General features: G+C 42.2%; 3 protein-coding genes across 4 annotated transcripts; 1 reads left to right on the top strand and 2 right to left on the bottom strand.

The window, feature by feature from the left end:
- Nucleotides 1-268: 268 nt before the first annotated feature.
- LOC133417898 (glucose-6-phosphatase catalytic subunit 1-like) lies at nucleotides 269-3648 on the bottom strand. The gene is given in 6 exon segments (XM_061706112.1): nucleotides 269-771; nucleotides 2578-2693; nucleotides 2921-3038; nucleotides 3143-3252; nucleotides 3316-3560; nucleotides 3562-3648. Coding segments are annotated over 6 exon segments (1179 nt in total).
- An 827-nt stretch (nucleotides 3649-4475) lies between these two features.
- On the top strand, nucleotides 4476-6191 carry g6pc1a.1 (glucose-6-phosphatase catalytic subunit 1a, tandem duplicate 1). Of its 2 annotated transcripts, XM_061706600.1 has the most exons (5): nucleotides 4476-4693; nucleotides 4755-4864; nucleotides 5063-5168; nucleotides 5241-5356; nucleotides 5426-6191. In XM_061706600.1, the coding sequence occupies exons 1-5, from the start codon at nucleotides 4476-4478 to the stop codon at nucleotides 5917-5919; spliced, it is 1044 nt and encodes a 347-aa protein (XP_061562584.1). In that variant the 3' UTR covers nucleotides 5920-6191. The 2 variants fall into 2 exon arrangements, with proteins under 2 accessions (XP_061562584.1, XP_061562585.1); XM_061706601.1 differs by lacking the exon at nucleotides 5063-5168 and having other exon boundaries at nucleotides 5243-5356.
- A 4606-nt stretch (nucleotides 6192-10797) lies between these two features.
- Nucleotides 10798-15788, bottom strand: psme3 (proteasome activator subunit 3). The gene is made up of 10 exons (XM_061706602.1): nucleotides 15638-15788; nucleotides 13949-13981; nucleotides 13766-13828; nucleotides 13078-13182; nucleotides 12945-12993; nucleotides 12745-12863; nucleotides 12529-12665; nucleotides 11491-11545; nucleotides 11310-11396; nucleotides 10798-11232 (listed from the first exon to the last, which is right to left on the bottom strand). The coding sequence occupies exons 1-10, from the start codon at nucleotides 15719-15721 to the stop codon at nucleotides 11152-11154; spliced, it is 813 nt and encodes a 270-aa protein (XP_061562586.1). The 5' UTR covers nucleotides 15722-15788; the 3' UTR covers nucleotides 10798-11151.
- Between the last annotated feature and the right edge of the window lie 6 nt (nucleotides 15789-15794).

The raw sequence follows: 15794 nt of genomic DNA, 5'->3' as shown, positions 1-15794 counted from the left end.
AAAGAGTCTTTAGCGACCTTAGTCTGTTACAATGTTAATGTGCTGCAGAGCTCCTTTTAAGTGGCTCAAAGCATCATGGGAAGGGTCACCCGCACGCACACAAAGTTCAGTGACCGTTTCCAGTTGTTCTTGTCGGCTTCTCCAGATCTGTGTTTTTTTTGGTTTGTTTTTTAATATAAATGCAATTAGCACCAAGTCTCTACACTGGAGGAGGCCAACCCATGCTTTTTGTTTCATGTAGTCTTTTTTTCACAGCGTTGCTTTTGTCTCACGCTGCCTTTTTGCTGTGCAAGCCCAGCGCGCTATTCACCAGGTAGGGGATGATGCTGACGGTCGCCACGGGCACGGTGGCACTCTTGCAAAAGGAGAGCAGATAAAAGAGGGCAGCAGTGTGCGTGGGTGGTTTGAAGGAGTCGAAGAGGTGCAGTAGCAGCAGAGAGCCAACGATGCAGCCAACCCGGGACACCGCACTGCTGCTGCGCTTGGTCTCGGTGTATAATGGCGAGTGCAGGCCCAGGCCCAGGCCGAACAGCGTGCCCATGTTGCGTAGGAGGCTTGCGAACGGTGTGCTGTCTAGGTGGACCCACTCGGGCCTGGCGCACCATCTCTGGGCCTTATCCAGCGTCCACAAGAGGTCTACACCCACGACTCTGAGAAGCAGGTAGAACCCCACGGCGAAAGAAGTCAGGAAAAGTGTTGTGTAGAAGTACTTCTTCATGCTGGCTCTGTAGATCCACTGGGTTCTGTTGAAGGCCTCGGCCACGATCATACCTAGGCGTTAATGAGAGTCCAGGTGAGGTTACAACTATATCATCTTATGTACTGACACTCCTCTACTTACGAACATCCAATTTAGATCAGACTTTGTGTAGTGATTTTCTACCTTCAAGGCACTCAAAGTGCTTTATAACTGTCCTCTTTCTCCTACTGATGACACAGTATCAGGAGCAACTGTGGGTTCAATATTTTGCTCAAAGATACCAAAAATAACAATCTAAGAACAATGTACAACCCCAATTCCAATGAAGTTGGGACGTTGTGTTAAACATAAATAAAAACAGAATACAATTATTTGCAAATCATGTTCAACCTATATTTAATTGAATACCCTACAAAGACAAGATATTTCCTGTTCAAACTGATAAACTTTATGTTTTTTAGCAAATAATCATCAAGTTAGAATTTTATGGCTGCAACACATTCCAAAAAAGCTGGGACAGGGTCATGTTTAGCACTGTGTTACATCACCTTTTCTTTTAACAACATTCAATAAACGTTTGGGAACTGGGGACACTAATTGTTGACGCTTTGTAGGTGGAATTCTTTCCCATTCTTGCTTGATGTACAGCTTCAGCTGTTCAACAGTCCGGGGTCTCCGTTGTCGTATTTTACGCTTCATAATGCGCCACACATTTTCAATGGGAGACAGGTCTGGACTGCAGGCAGGCCGGTCTAGTACCCACACTCTTTTACTACGCAGCAATACTGTTGTAACACGTGAAGAATGTGGTTTGGCATTGTCTTGCTGAAATAAGCAGGGGCATCCATCAAAAAGATGTTGCTTGGATGGCAGCATATGTTTCTCCAAAACCTGTATGTACCTTTCAGCCTTAATGGGGCCTTCACAGATGTGTAAGTTACCCATGCCCTGGACACTAACACAGTCCCATACCATCACAGATGCTGGCTTTTGAACTTTGCCTCCATAACAGTCAGGATGGTTCTTTTCCTCTTTGGCCCGACGACGTCCACAATTTCCAAAAACAATTTGAAATGTGGACTCGTCGGACCACAGAATACTTCAGTCCATCTTAGATGAGCTCGGGCCCAGAGAAGCCAGCGGCGTTTCTGGGTGTTGTTGATAAATGGCTTTTGCTTTGCATAGTAGAGTTTCAAGTTGCACTTGCGGATGTAGCGCCAAACTGTATTTACTGACATTGGTTTTCTGAAGTGTTTCTGAGCCCATGTGGTGATATCCTTTACACATGGATGTCGGTTTTTGGTTGCAGTGCCGCCTGAGGGATCGAAGGCCACGGGCATTCAATGTTGGTTTTCAGCTTTGCTGCTGACATGTTGTGATTTCTCCAGATTCTCTGAACCTTTTGATGATATTATGGACCGTAGATTATGAAATCCCTAAATTCCTTGCAATTGTACGTTGAGGAACATTGTCCTTAAAATGTTGGACTATTTCCTCATGCACATGTTCACAAAAAGGTGAATCTCGCCCCATCTTTGCTTGTGATTGACCTGTCCCTGCTTTTTTGGAACGTGTTGCAGCCATAAAATTCTAAATTAATGATTGTTTGCTAAAAACAATCAAGTTTATCAGTTTGAACATTAGATATCTTGTCTTTGTCGTGTATTCAATTAAATATAGGTTGAACATGATTTGCAAATTATTGTATTCTGATTTTATTTATATTTAACATAATGTCCAACTTCATTGGAATTGGGGTTGTAGAATACGAGAAGTGGATCAGCCTTTTGGAAGTAACACATTCGTAAGTTGGGGGGTCTCTGTAAATGCCAGTCATGACCTGACTGCTACAAGTAGTCACTGTCAGCCATACATACCTGTGATGACTCCAGCAACGACCTGGTGTGGGAAGTGGGCAGCGATGAAGACCCTCGACAGACAGACGCACACTTGGACTCCCCAGAACACGGTCCAAAGGACTGCCTTCAGGTAGCTGCCAAAAGAGCATCAAAATCATGTCAGAAATGGAAGCTCGGCCTGCTCCGTCTCCCTGGGAACAACTAACACCGTCACTGTTGGCTTATCAGAACTTCAGCTGCCTGGACGTTAAAACAGCTCAATACCCAAGAGTCAATGATCAACCATGCGTTAGGACAGAACGTTCAACGTGATGAGCTCTGGCCAGAAAACTGGAAACAAAATGTAGGTTTTTGGCTTCACCTGTTGTTGGAGGACTTCCTTCCACCGTGTTTCTTCTTGGTGGCTGCGATGGCGAGAATGGATGTAACCAAGGTGTAGTAGACACTCGCTGCTCCCATAGCGTGACCGGAGGGGCTTCCTGCGTGTCAAAGAGGGGGGAAAAAAATCTATTTATCTTTTGTCCCTCTTGGCAGAGCAAATGTACTCCTGGACGCCTCTTGAATGTCACCAAGTTTTTCGTACCTGGACCCGTCTCACAGGTCATGCGGTACTGCTCAATATCAGGGCGAACACTGGTGGCGTAATAAGGCGTCTCGTGGACCCACCAGTAGGGCCTCTCCCCAAACAGAATCCTAAAGATGGAAATATGCATTTAGTCATTCAAAATCTCTTAGTTCGATTTTGTCCCACCTTACCATTTGAACACCAGGTTGAGCCAGTCTCCGATGACAGCCACCCAGATGAGCTTGATGCCAACTGACGACCGGAGGTGGAACCAGAGTGGGAAGAAGATGAAGAAAGTGTTCCTGAGATCTGCTGCCCATGACACCCAGAGGAACAAACCTTGGGCATCCTGGTAGTTGGTCTGCAGGTAGCGGGTGCTGCTCACCCCAAAGCCCTGCATGGTGTCCATAATAACATGAAACATTGTTAGCGGCAAGCGCACGAGTCAGTGTAGAGTGTCGCCGTTGGTGACACGGCGGCTTGTTTTTATAGCCCGGGAGCCCACCACCCAGACGCATGCTCATGTTGATCTTTGGACCTTGCACATGTGAAATAAAACACTGCGAGTCGGGAGAGTTTGGCAGCCCTGGCACACAAACATGCTTGGAGGGAAAAAAACAGCGTCAGTCTGTCACATCTGGCGAATTTACCAGAGGTGGCACAGGATGATCAAAAACACGTTTGTCATTGGAATGATCCACTTCATGAAGAGTGACACTGCACATCTTTTTTTTTTTAATGTTGGTCTGTACCCAATTTCACGGTCTCACCTTCGTTATAATCTGTTAGTTATGTAATTGTCTTTTGATGATTTGGGGAAAACATCCTACTAGTCCCAATGTCGTCCACTTGTAGATTGCATAAGGCTAGAAATGATTAAATGATGTGGCTCGAGCAGATAAAGTCTGATAAAAAATTATGCGACTCGGAAGCAAACAAGTGATACAAGGAGCCGCCAGAAAGGAAGTCCTCGCACTTGAGGTCATATTACGTTCCGTTCAGAAGGACGTCATCGAAAGCATCTGCACAAGACAACAACGACAAGCAAAAAAGCTTGGAGTCAGTTACTGAGCAGACATTTTTTTTTTCGAGGGAATCCTTGATCAGTGTGAGGGGGAGCCATTGATTTCTCTAATTATGGATTTTAGCAGAGGGGGGTCTGGGAGAGTGTACAGGGTTAAGGAACCTGTCTCCACTGTCCCTAAGGCAAACAAACCTGCAAGCCTTGAGTAAAGTCCAATGGGGATCACACACAGACAAAGTAGAGGGGACGGAGCTTTGCGGCATTCTGACTGACTACTTGAAAAAAAAGACCCCAGAGTGCATCCTCCTCCGTCACAAGTCTGGTATCATGGATCTGGTCCACAGCTGGGGTGTGGAGCTGGTGCAGCATCTGCAGACCAAATACAGTAGCTACGAAGGTCTGTTCAGTCTGGCCTCTACTGTGGCCGACCTTCACACCACCTTCTTCTTCTTCTTCCCCATCTGGTTCCATCTGCGGAGGGACACTGCACTCCGGCTCATCTGGGTGGCTGTCATCGGGGATTGGATCAACCTGGTCCTCAAATGGTAACGCCGATCAGAAATTGAGCGGGAACTATTTGGGTGTTTGTCGGTGTTTCTGTGGCAGGGTTCTTTTTGGAGAAAGACCATATTGGTGGGTTCACGATACCCACTTCTACGGGGCAAGAGCGGCCCCTTTGCTGCAGCAGTTCCCCATTACATGTGAAACTGGACCAGGTACACTTTATGACAAATTGCTGCTCCTTGTTGAATTGATTAGAACTATTAGATTGATCTGGTTAAAGTCATTCGTGATTATACTGTGTGTTTGACTTGCTTCCAAAGTTCAGTCCCACTGTTGTCTTTTACACATTTGTGATCAGTAAAGCTCAAGTAAACAGAAGCTAAATTCGGTTAAAAACTGCTCGGTTGCAGGAAGTCCCTCTGGTCACGCGATGGGTGCTGCAGGGGTCTGGTATGTGATGGTGACGGCCATACTCACCATTGCAGCAGAGAAACGGTGTCCACCATTTCTGTACAAGTGAGTGACAGCAACATGGCTGCGGACTTGTCGGATGTCTGCTGTCGGTACTCCCACTGTCCTCTCTGGCAGAGTCTTGCATGTGGTTCTATGGGTGATCATGGGCCTGATGGTGCTGGGGGTGTGCATGTCCAGGGTCTACATGGCAGCCCACTTCCCGCACCAAGTTGTCGCTGGGATCGTCACAGGTTAGTCCGACATACATATTCGTATCATTCGGGAGAGTCTAAAAGTCAGCTGACTTTGTTATTTGTCAGGCGTGATGGTGGCCGAAGTCATGTCAAAGCTGAAATGGATCTACAGTGCCGGCTTGAGGACCTACGCCTTCACCACCCTCCTCTTGACCTCCTTTGCCGTGGGCTTCTACCTGCTGCTCAAGGCTCTGGGTGTGGACCTTCTGTGGACCTTGGCGAAGGCCCAGAGGTGGTGTGCCAGGGCTGAATGGGTGCACCTGGACAGCACGCCGTTTGCCAGTCTCCTACGGAACATGGGCAGCCTGCTGGGCCTTGGCCTGGGCCTGCACTTGCCACCTCTGCATGGCACCGCCGTTGCTTTCAAGGCGGGATGCGTTGTCGTCTCTCTCGCGTTCCTCAGGCTCTTGGACGCATGGACATTTTCCTCCGAAAACCTGGTGGCTTTCTACTGCTTGTCCTTCGGTAAGAGCGCAGTTGCACTTTTAATCCCGACAACGTTTGCCCCACGGGCTCTCTGCTGGATAAGCACAAGAAGCACAGGTAGCAAGAACTTGTGATCAATGGGATGTTTCATTTTGGTGCTATATTGTTTCATATATGGATTTTGGGCAATGCTAGTGTGCTGGGATGGAAACAAATTGTAGTCCTGTGCTTTGCTGTGTTGATAAGAGTTAATGTACATATATTGCTCTTATCTACATATGCCGGAAGCTAGTTTTGATTTAAAACGAAGGCACAAACTAGCTAAATGGCTACATGTTTTGCTACACTTTTTGCTTTCTGGCTTAGGCTTCATACGTATTTTTTTTTTTCATGTATTCTTTCTTGAAACCAAAATTCAATGAACAACGATGTGTTAGGACAGATATATATATGACGATCAACTCAAAACAGCCTCCCTCACTGTCAAGTTAGCTACATGACAACATGCTAACTATGCTATTTGCATCCCAGCATAGGCTTCATATATCATCCATTTGTATTTATGTAATCATTCTTTAAATGTATGTGGAACAACTAAAATAGCCTTATTCACTGTCCTTGTTCTATTTTTGCACCCCAGCAATTAGCTAAAAAAAAACAAAAAAAACAAATTAGTCATTAGCTAACCAATGAGAGGTTCTCGTAATAGCCCAATGTTTTTTTTCCATGGGCCGCCTTGCACTGATACTGATTAATTGTGCAGGTTAAACATTAAACTGAGCATGCGTCACTCACTCGGCCGGCCCACATAGTGACACAGACTCCAACATGCGCCATGGGATCAAGGAGCACAATGTGTTGTGGACAACATGCGTGTCGCATTAAGAAGTGAGTTAAATGTATCAGTCTAGCTTTTACAAATTGTACATACTTTTACAGTGAACCACCTGCTGAATTGTGTTTCACCATTTGAGAACTCACCTACTTGCATTTTTTTGTATTTATTTTTTTAAATATAGAACCTAACTAATGACTATTAGTTGAGAAACTCATCTATTTGTGCTTTCTGAAAGGGCCCAAGATGACAAGTCCTGCTCCTTCAAAGGCGCCATGTTAGCAGAGGAGCCGGTCGGCTTGACAGCAAGTACAGCTGCATGAATCATGAGGGAGGATTCTTTAGAGGTGTGGCAGGCAGCGCTCCTTGTGGGGTTGATGCCTTAGAAAGCAGGGAGGTAAACATTCAGGATAATGCAGAGAATAGTTTCGCTATATGGAGCAGTGTTAACAGCTGATCAGCTGTTAACAGCTAGCTGTACTAAAGATAAAGGCTCGCTGGTGAAATGTTTTGTGAAATGAGCGTTTAACTGACTCAAAAATGTAATAAAATGACTAATAGGAAAGTAGTAAGTTGAAATAGTTTCCATAGCGGCTGCTAATTTAAGTCAGTCACCTGAATTTGACTGCATCATCTGAGTCTAGGTTGTTTCTCATGAGTCCTTCACCCAAATCATCTGAGACCGAGTTCCTTCCAGTTAGTAACTCGAGTCAGTCACTTGAATCATCTTCCTCCGCGCTGCTATAAGTGAGTCTGCTATTTGAGTCAGTCTCCCGATTCCATTGAATTATCTGGGTATATGCTGACTGAAGTCACTGAAGCAAATCATCTGACTGCCCAGTTTTTTTTGGTGACTCTTAACAATGCTTGCCCATGGAAATGTAAAGGGGGACGGCTGTTGATGCCCTCCCAAGGTGGGTGGATGTTCGGGACCACCCCACCTGGACCACCCCCACCCCCACCGTCTAACCCCTAACCTTTGTTTGCTCGCCACTGTTACATTACAAGGCAGAGCAATTGAGAAAACAGGGTAAGTGGCTTGAATGATGATTTTAGCCTTCTTTTATACCGCCATAGTTTAAATGTGTGAAATGTCAGTCGCAAAGAAGATGTTACAGAAGTGAGAGCCAACAGTGGGTGTAATTTAAAATTCAAACTTTGCTAACATATCATTTAATTGACTTTCCTGTGGCTCAACTCGGATTATGGCACAGATGTACTGTCTTTATGCTGAAATGGATACCACACTGTAGTTGACTAGCAGACTAGTTATGTTTTGCTAAATTACTGAGAGGGTTATAGGGTTGGGGTTGGTTCCCTGTCCCTTCAAGTGGCTAATCCGCTACTACGCCGTCTTGTGATCTTCTCTGTACAACTATTTACACCAGCCACTTAACATATCCTCTTCATCCACAGGTTCCACTTGAATAATTGTCGTTTATTTTACGGAAATCTGAAAAAAAACGGGGGCGCAAGTTGTTGTCATCGTTTCAGTTCAAGTCAGCGGTAGGCACTCACTTTTTTGCCACCTGGAAGTATCAAATCTGAAATGGTCTATATGCGCATAATAGATAATTGCGAAGATAGTTGTGCTCAGAATAGAATTTGTGAAAGATTGGCAATTGAAAAATATGACTGACGGGGACCATCTCATGATTTACTTTATTGCTGTTTTGTTTAATAATTGTTTCATTCTGAAATTCCTTAGTTTAATTTTAACCCCAAGATGAATAAAAATAAAGGTGTTTTTCCTGATTATGCATGTTTAATTCATCAATTCTGAAGGGCATGTTAACTTATGACCACATCATTGAACAATGTTTATCATACTCTCAATTGCATACAACCATACAGTATACATGCACGACAGTGATGAAAGGGTAAAAAAAGAGCATCATATGCAATGAGTTTTATGACCATATGTGTACATCTATTTTTTATTTATTTTATGACAAAGTTATGAGAGTACAACATCTAGCAGGACAATGTCCGAGGGGAACATCACGCATATGACATAACCTTGTGACATTTTCCCACTGGCGAATCTCAAGCCTTCTTCACGGCCGTCTTATCTGCGAGCCTTGTCGTAATAGTCATGTCAGTATATCATAATACCGCTGTGAGCGGGAGCCCCACAGGAGACGAGTTCTGAAGTGTCTAGGGAGCGTCAGCAAGGTTGCACAATAGCACCTTTTTGTCAACGTTCACATGGCTTGTTATTACGCATGTTATCTTATCTCAGGGGGTGGGGGGAAATGCATGAAATGTGCTTGTGTTCACTATTATTGTCCAATATTAACCATAAATCCTTAGAAAGACATTTTATTCTGGAAAGTCCTTAAATTGAATTATCTCAATCTCGTTTGCTCCAAGGAGGCCGCACTAAGTTCTTGAAGTATTTTTTTTTAAATCAAGAATTATGTCATATTTTATCAATATTCTTTTACAAGAATTAAGTTGCTTTAAAATGTAAACAATTTATTAATACTAATATATATTAGTAATACACCAGGTGTCACCAGAATAATCTTTGTGTGGAAAAAGTAATATCTGAGGAGGGGGGGGGGGGGGGTACTTTTATAAGCTTTTAAGTATTTTTGGGTGATAATTATTTTAATATATTGTATATTGGAAGCCATAATTTTACAAGGGGCTAGCTTAAGGATAGAAAAGGTGTTGTGCAATACAACCCCAATTCCAATGAAGTTGGGACGTTGTGTTAAACATAAATAAAAACAGAATACATTGATTTGCAAATCATGTTCGACCTATATTTAATTGAATACACTACAAAGATAAGATATTTAATGTTCAAACCGATAAACTTTATTGTTTTTAGCAAATAATGATTAACTTGGAATTTTATGGCTGCAACACGTTCCAAAAAAGCTGGGACAGGGTCATGTTTACCACTGTGTTACATCACCTTTTCTTTGAACAACATTCAATAAATGCTTGGGAACTGAGGACACAAATTGTTGAAGCTTTGTAGGTGGAATTCTTTCCCATTCTTGCTTGATGTACAGCTTCAGCTGTTCAACAGTCCGGGGTCTCCGTTGTCGTGTTTTACGCTTCATAATGCGCCACACATTTTCAATGGGATACAGGTCTGGACTGCAGGCAGGCCAGTCTCGTACCCGCACTCTTTTACTACGAAGCCACGCTGTTGTAACACGTGCAGAATGTGGTTTGGCATTGTCCCGGTGAAATAAGCAGGGGCATCCATGAAAAAGATGTTGCTTGGATGGCAGCATATGTTTCTCCAAAACCTTTCACCATTAATGGTGCCTTCAGAGATGTGTAAGTTACCCATGCCATTGGCACTAATACAGCCCCATACCATCACAGATGCTGGCTTTTGAACTTTGCGTCCATAACAGTGCGGATGGTTCTTTTCCTCTTTGGCCCGGAGGACATGACATCCACAATTTCCAAAAACAATTTGAAATGTGGACTCATCGGACCACAGAATACTTTTCCAGTTTGCGTCAGTCCATCTTAGATGAGCTCAGGCCCCAGAGAAACCAGCGGTGTTTCTGGGTGTTGTTGATAAATGCCTTTTGCTTTGCATAGTAGAGTTTCAAGTTGCCTTTACGGATGTAGCGCCGAACTGTATTTGTTGACATTGGTTTTCTGAAGTGTTCCTGAGCCCGTGTGGTGATAACCTTTACACATTGATGTTGGTTTTTGATGCAGTGCCTCCTGAGGGATTGAAGGTCACAAAGAGGTGAACCTCGCCCCATCTTTGCTTGTGAATGACTGAACAATTGAGGGAAGCTCCTTTTATACCCAATCATGGCACCCACCTGTTCCCAATGAGCCTATTCACCTGTGGGATGTTCCAAACAGGTGTTTGATGAGCATTCCTCAACTTTCTGTCTTTTTTGGAACTTGTTGCAGCCATAAAATTCCAAGTTAATGATTATTTCCTAAATCAATAAAGTATATCATATATAATGTATTTATATACTGTATATAAAATTACCTTTTAATATTTTGACTTTAATCTCATAACGACTAAACATTTACAAATACTGTATTATGCATACATACTAAATATAAAGTATCTACTCAGTCCTTTAGGGGTACCTGTACAATAGCTTTGTGTCCAAGCCACAGTGACACCTACAGCCCAAAACCACACTTCAACACACAGCTGATGGAAATAAAAATCCCATTTCTTAAAAAAAAAAAAGTTTATTCAACAGAATTTTAATGAGGTGATTTTTCTTATGTGGACCTAGAAGCCGACTGTACGACATAAAACATTCCTTTTCAACCATCGTTCCGACAAAGAACATAAAAGTTGCTCCGGAACCTTCTTGCAAGCGTTTCCAAAAAAAAAAAAAAAAAAAAAAAAGACATTCTTGCTTAGAATGTGACTTCCCAGAAATTTTATGTCATTAAAACTGGAAAACAAAAGTCTCTTACGATTAAAAAAAAGCAGGCATGGTGTCCATCTTTGTATGTACGGTGTTTGTTTGATTGCACTGAAATGACAGAACGTGCGGGGCTGGGAGTTTGGCGGCGTTCAGTACAAGGCTTCTGCGTTACTGCTCCGAGGCCTCTTGATTTTCTCAATGTTCTTCAGGATCATATCGTGTAGCGCCACCTACAGACACAAACAAAACAAGGTTTGAGCAAGCACTCGAGTTGAACCCGTAGACTGCCGCTACCGGGAAGACGTACGTATTGATTTCGGAGCTCCGATACAATGATCTTCAGACTTATATATTCCTTCTCGTCGATCTCTGTTACTGTGCGCCGATAGTCTTCCTGGCAGACAAAAACAAAATGAGCTTTTTCCTTATTATTATTGGTCCCGTACGAACAATTTTTCCCCCCACAGATTTACATATGGACTTCTTACCACATGAGGATATTTTGCTATTTTCGAAACCAGCTTTGCTCGGGTGATGTAATATCTGGATTGAGAAAAGACAAACATCATATACCAATTTTAGTGAGAAATATTGTTTTCCCTTTACAGATATTGTAAAAATAAGTGCTTCCTTTTGGGGGAAAAAAAAAATATTTTTGTCAAAACATCGATATAAACATGATCCTCACAGCTGGTTTATTTCTTTTGAGTAGAGATGGGTTTTTTTTTCAAGGCCAATACCGATTATTAGTGCTAGTCATTTGCCGTAAAAGGGAAAAAATATTGGCATCAAAATATTGACTAATACAAACCTCCAAACATCATTTAAATGCCTTTAATCATATGTTTATTAAACAGCTTTTCAGATTTGCAACATGAACAACATTAGAAAAACATCTTTGTCTTAAAATTCTGATTTTTTAAAATAAATAAATAAATAAAAATGCAGGGAGCACCCAGGCTCAGCAAAATGTCTTATAAAGTTAAATTAAAACTTATATAGGTTCCTTAAGTTTTCCACAATTCTCATGTTTTCCAAAATGTCAATGAATGAAATGTTAATCTCTCTGTTTTCAGCTCAAACATGAAAAAAAAGTGAAGACCCCCTCCAGTTCTCCATAGTTGTCCAGGTGAGGCAAAAGCGCCCCCGGTAAAATATTTGCGGCTTGGAAGCACATACCTCAGCTCAAACGTTTCGAGAGTGGATATGGCAACGTTCTGCGTTACGGACTCCGTAATTGTCTTCCTTTCTTGTCATACGGAAAACAAAGTGAAAGTGATTCTGCTCATGTCTGTTTAGCGGGAATTAAGTTGCGAGTCGCTTTTATGCAAAAAAATCACTAGAGGGGTCGAAAAAGTTCTTAACTTGGAAACACTGACTGTGCTTTTGTAAACAAGCTCATCTTCAAACCAGGAAAGAAACTGCTCCGCCTCCGAGGCCAGACAAGATCAGAATAGTAAATACAGTTTTTAATCTATATCTATCTGTATAATAAGTCCCGTTTTGAACATGGTGACCGGACCGACCTGGATATCTGGTCGAGGTAAGAGGCCGCCTCGCCTTCCACCGTCCTGAGCTCGGCCACTGTCTCCTCCTGGATGGACACTCCAAAGTTGTTGCCATCTTCTATCCTGGGAATCAGCAGCTGCACCCACATTTTTACCTGTGCGGGACGAGAACGTGAACCTCACGGACCGTTCCTCAAAATGTCCGCCGGCTGTTTTCATTCAAATGACGCTCACCGTGTTGCATTTCTCTATGAGCGTCCGGATCTCCGGTTTGACCTTTTCGATGAGATCTACCAGGTTACCGTTGCTCTTCATCATCCCGCCGGGCATGACGAAGACCTTGGTGCCGGTCACTGAGCAGGAAGAAGAAAGAATAGGGGGGGGGGTCACTGTCTTCTCTTTACATGAAAGGCCCATCACATTGGACAACTCACCCTTGTCCTCTGCATCTCCGTCCTCCAGCTTTCTCTTTTTGGCATTTTGCTAACAGGAGGAACACGCATATGCAAGACAAGTCAACAACAAGCTCAATACAAGGAATGATGTTGTGGTAAAATCGAGTCTCACCGCGTCGAGTCCATCGTGAAGGTTGGAGAGCAGGATGGGGTCGGGAACCATCAGGTTGATGTCAGAGTGGATCTCCTTCAGCTCTACGATGTTTATGATTGGCTCCTGCACACAAGATTAGAAAAGATCCAATTAGATATCCACTCATGTCGCAAGAAGGAGAAAAACTAGTGGAGCCCATACCACACCCTAATTAATCACTGGGTGAGTCACCCGCTTCAATAAATAACCGCCACACCCAAAAGAGACAAACTCTCTCTTTGGAAGTTTTTTTAAGGTGGTATCACTGGGAGGCTGTCATTACTATTACTATGCCATTGATACCATGGCATCTGTAAAGCTGACATTTAACAGCAAAGTTTAATTATTTGTGGGAAAATTGGACAATAAATACAAATTTGCATTTGTATGCATCAAGGGCTTCCACTTACAAAAAACACCTTACACCTCATAGATGCCTGGTAGTCTTTGCAGGCCACTACATGAGGAAATACTGTATCGTAGCATTTTATACAAAGTGGCATCTGTAAAGCCTGATGTTTACAGAAGAGTTTAAAATTGGAAAAAAATGGATAATGAATGAATATATCTGTACATTTCATATTATTATCATGCATACATACGCAGAAGTCAACCCCTGAAAGAAATTTCAAAAGCAATTGCATTTGGGCATCCAGGTGACACCGACCTTAAGGAAGTGATCAAGTTCCAGTAATTTCTTTGGGAAAAAATTAGCCACTAGGTCCTCAGCCTGAAAAAAAAAGAACAAGTTCAAGAATGTTGTGACAAATAAATGGGGGGTGGGGGGGAAACACAGCAAGCTGCTGCTTGTTTGTGCCCGGTGTTCATCTTCCGCCGCATTAATACTTACTTCTGCAGTGATACGTTCTCTAAATGCATCAACCTGAAAACACGGAGAGGGGGGAAAAAAAAAACAAAAACAAAAAAAGTCATTTTCACTGCACAGGAGAAAGGTTGACACCATTCTTATCCTTCCACATCTGCTCCATTAGGGGAAGACGGTAGCACCAAGCTAAGAGGGGCTTCCTCTATACATCTTTTCCGAACTGTAAATTACATTTCGCTGGCATCGAATCCTCACATTTCCAAATCCATCACTTTTCAGTAAAACAACAAAATAATGACAGGTTTATTGAGATATTAGACAGACAGACACTTTATTCATCACATGAGAGAAATTAGATTGTCACAGCAGCAATATTCAGTTACACTAACAAAAAAAATAGGACCAACCAACAAAGTATAATGAAAAAAAGACAACCCAAAATCTGAATTTGTGGGGGATTAACATTTCATTGTTCAAGAGACAGTGAGATACATTTTCGACACTTTAGATTGGTGGATAATTTGTAAAAATAACAGCTTTATTTTGGGACTGACAAGTAATATAGATTTGTGAAAAAAAAAAAATGAAATAAACCAAATTTGGACAAAGGAGTTTTCTGCCTGAGAGTGCCAATTTAAATTATTGTTTTGTCATTAAAAAAAAAAAAAAGTTTGAATTTTCTAGAAAGAAGTCATATTTTATGAAGAAAATGTAATCTGATAACGACAAACTTGTTTTTGGGGGTAAAAGATTTTTTGGAAGTTATTTTTTGAGAGAAATGAAAAGTACTTTTGAGACAAGATTAGTCGTATTTTATTGCGTTAATAAATTGAAAATTTTACAAGGGAAAGGATGTCAGAGGATGACTTATTTCACTTCCAGAATTACGCTATACATCTATATTTAAGTTTTAATATTGAGATTAGTCAATTTCATGAAGAGGGGTATTTTTTAACAAATTTATACAGCTATGGGGGAAAAATTAAGAGACCACCGCAAAATGATTAGCTTCTCAGAATTTGCTATTTATACGAATATGTTTGAGTAAAATCAATACGTTACTGACAACATAACTCCCAAATTGAAAAGTCATTTTTAGCATTTATTTGCAAAAAAAATTTTTTAACGCTCACAATACAAAAAAAAAAAAAAAAGTCCACTTTTTTTTATCTCTTAATTTATATATTCATAAAATATATACAGTACTTAAAATGTATTGATTGGAATTAGGTCATGTTTTATACGCTTTATATTAAAATATAGGTTTATATACAAACATAACTATGTTACATCTCTGCTGTGATATGCATCAACCTAAACACACACGGGGGGGGGAGTCATTTGCACAGGACAGTCGAAAAGTTGACACCATTCTGCCCCCCCCTCACGTCTGCTCCATTAGGCTAACCCGGTAGCTCCAAGCTAAGAGGGCCTCGCTCTCTCTACATGTGTTCCTAACTATTTATTACATTAACAGCCCGTAGAGCGTCGTCACATTCAAAAAGAAAACACATTACGTGCCGTGCTGGTGAAATACAGTTAGATAGATAGAAGCATTGACATCTGTGTTGGGAGTAAGCGGGAAACAAGCCGGCGAGCCGCTGCTGTTACATAGCACGGCCCAATCATTCACATAAATGCTACCCAAAATGAAGCTAACGCGCTACAACCAATTAAAATCTTCATGCGGACTCGCGGCAGCCGGGATCGCACCTTGGTTTTAATTTCATTGTCCACCTTGAGCAGTGAAGACATCTTATGCTGTCGGTGGGTGAAGCGCGAGCGTCCCAACAGCATTCAATTGGACTTGGAGGGGGAACTAACGTGTGGCTTTACAGCTTGCCAGCCACACTTGGTGAGCGCATCGCAC

Source organism: Phycodurus eques, chromosome 19, assembly GCF_024500275.1.
Source record: "Phycodurus eques isolate BA_2022a chromosome 19, UOR_Pequ_1.1, whole genome shotgun sequence".
NCBI lineage: Eukaryota > Metazoa > Chordata > Actinopteri > Syngnathiformes > Syngnathidae > Phycodurus > Phycodurus eques.
The sequence above is the reverse complement of the archived record's forward strand: the minus strand, read 5'-3'. Positions and strand labels throughout refer to the sequence as shown.

Coding starts and splice junctions, on each gene's coding strand:
- psme3 (XM_061706602.1), bottom strand. CDS start 15,721: ATGCTGTTGGGACGCTCGCGCTTCACCCACCGACAGCATAAGATGTCT. Junction 12,994..13,077: donor TTCACGATGGACTCGACGCG/GTGAGACTCGAT, acceptor TCCTCCTGTTAG/CAAAATGCCAAAAAGAGAAA. Junction 11,397..11,490: donor TAGCAAAATATCCTCATGTG/GTAAGAAGTCCA, acceptor TTTGTCTGCCAG/GAAGACTATCGGCGCACAGT.
- g6pc1a.1 (XM_061706600.1), top strand. CDS start 4,476: ATGGATCTGGTCCACAGCTGGGGTGTGGAGCTGGTGCAGCATCTGCAG. Junction 4,694..4,754: donor ATCAACCTGGTCCTCAAATG/GTAACGCCGATC, acceptor TTTCTGTGGCAG/GGTTCTTTTTGGAGAAAGAC. Junction 4,865..5,062: donor TACATGTGAAACTGGACCAG/GTACACTTTATG, acceptor GCTCGGTTGCAG/GAAGTCCCTCTGGTCACGCG.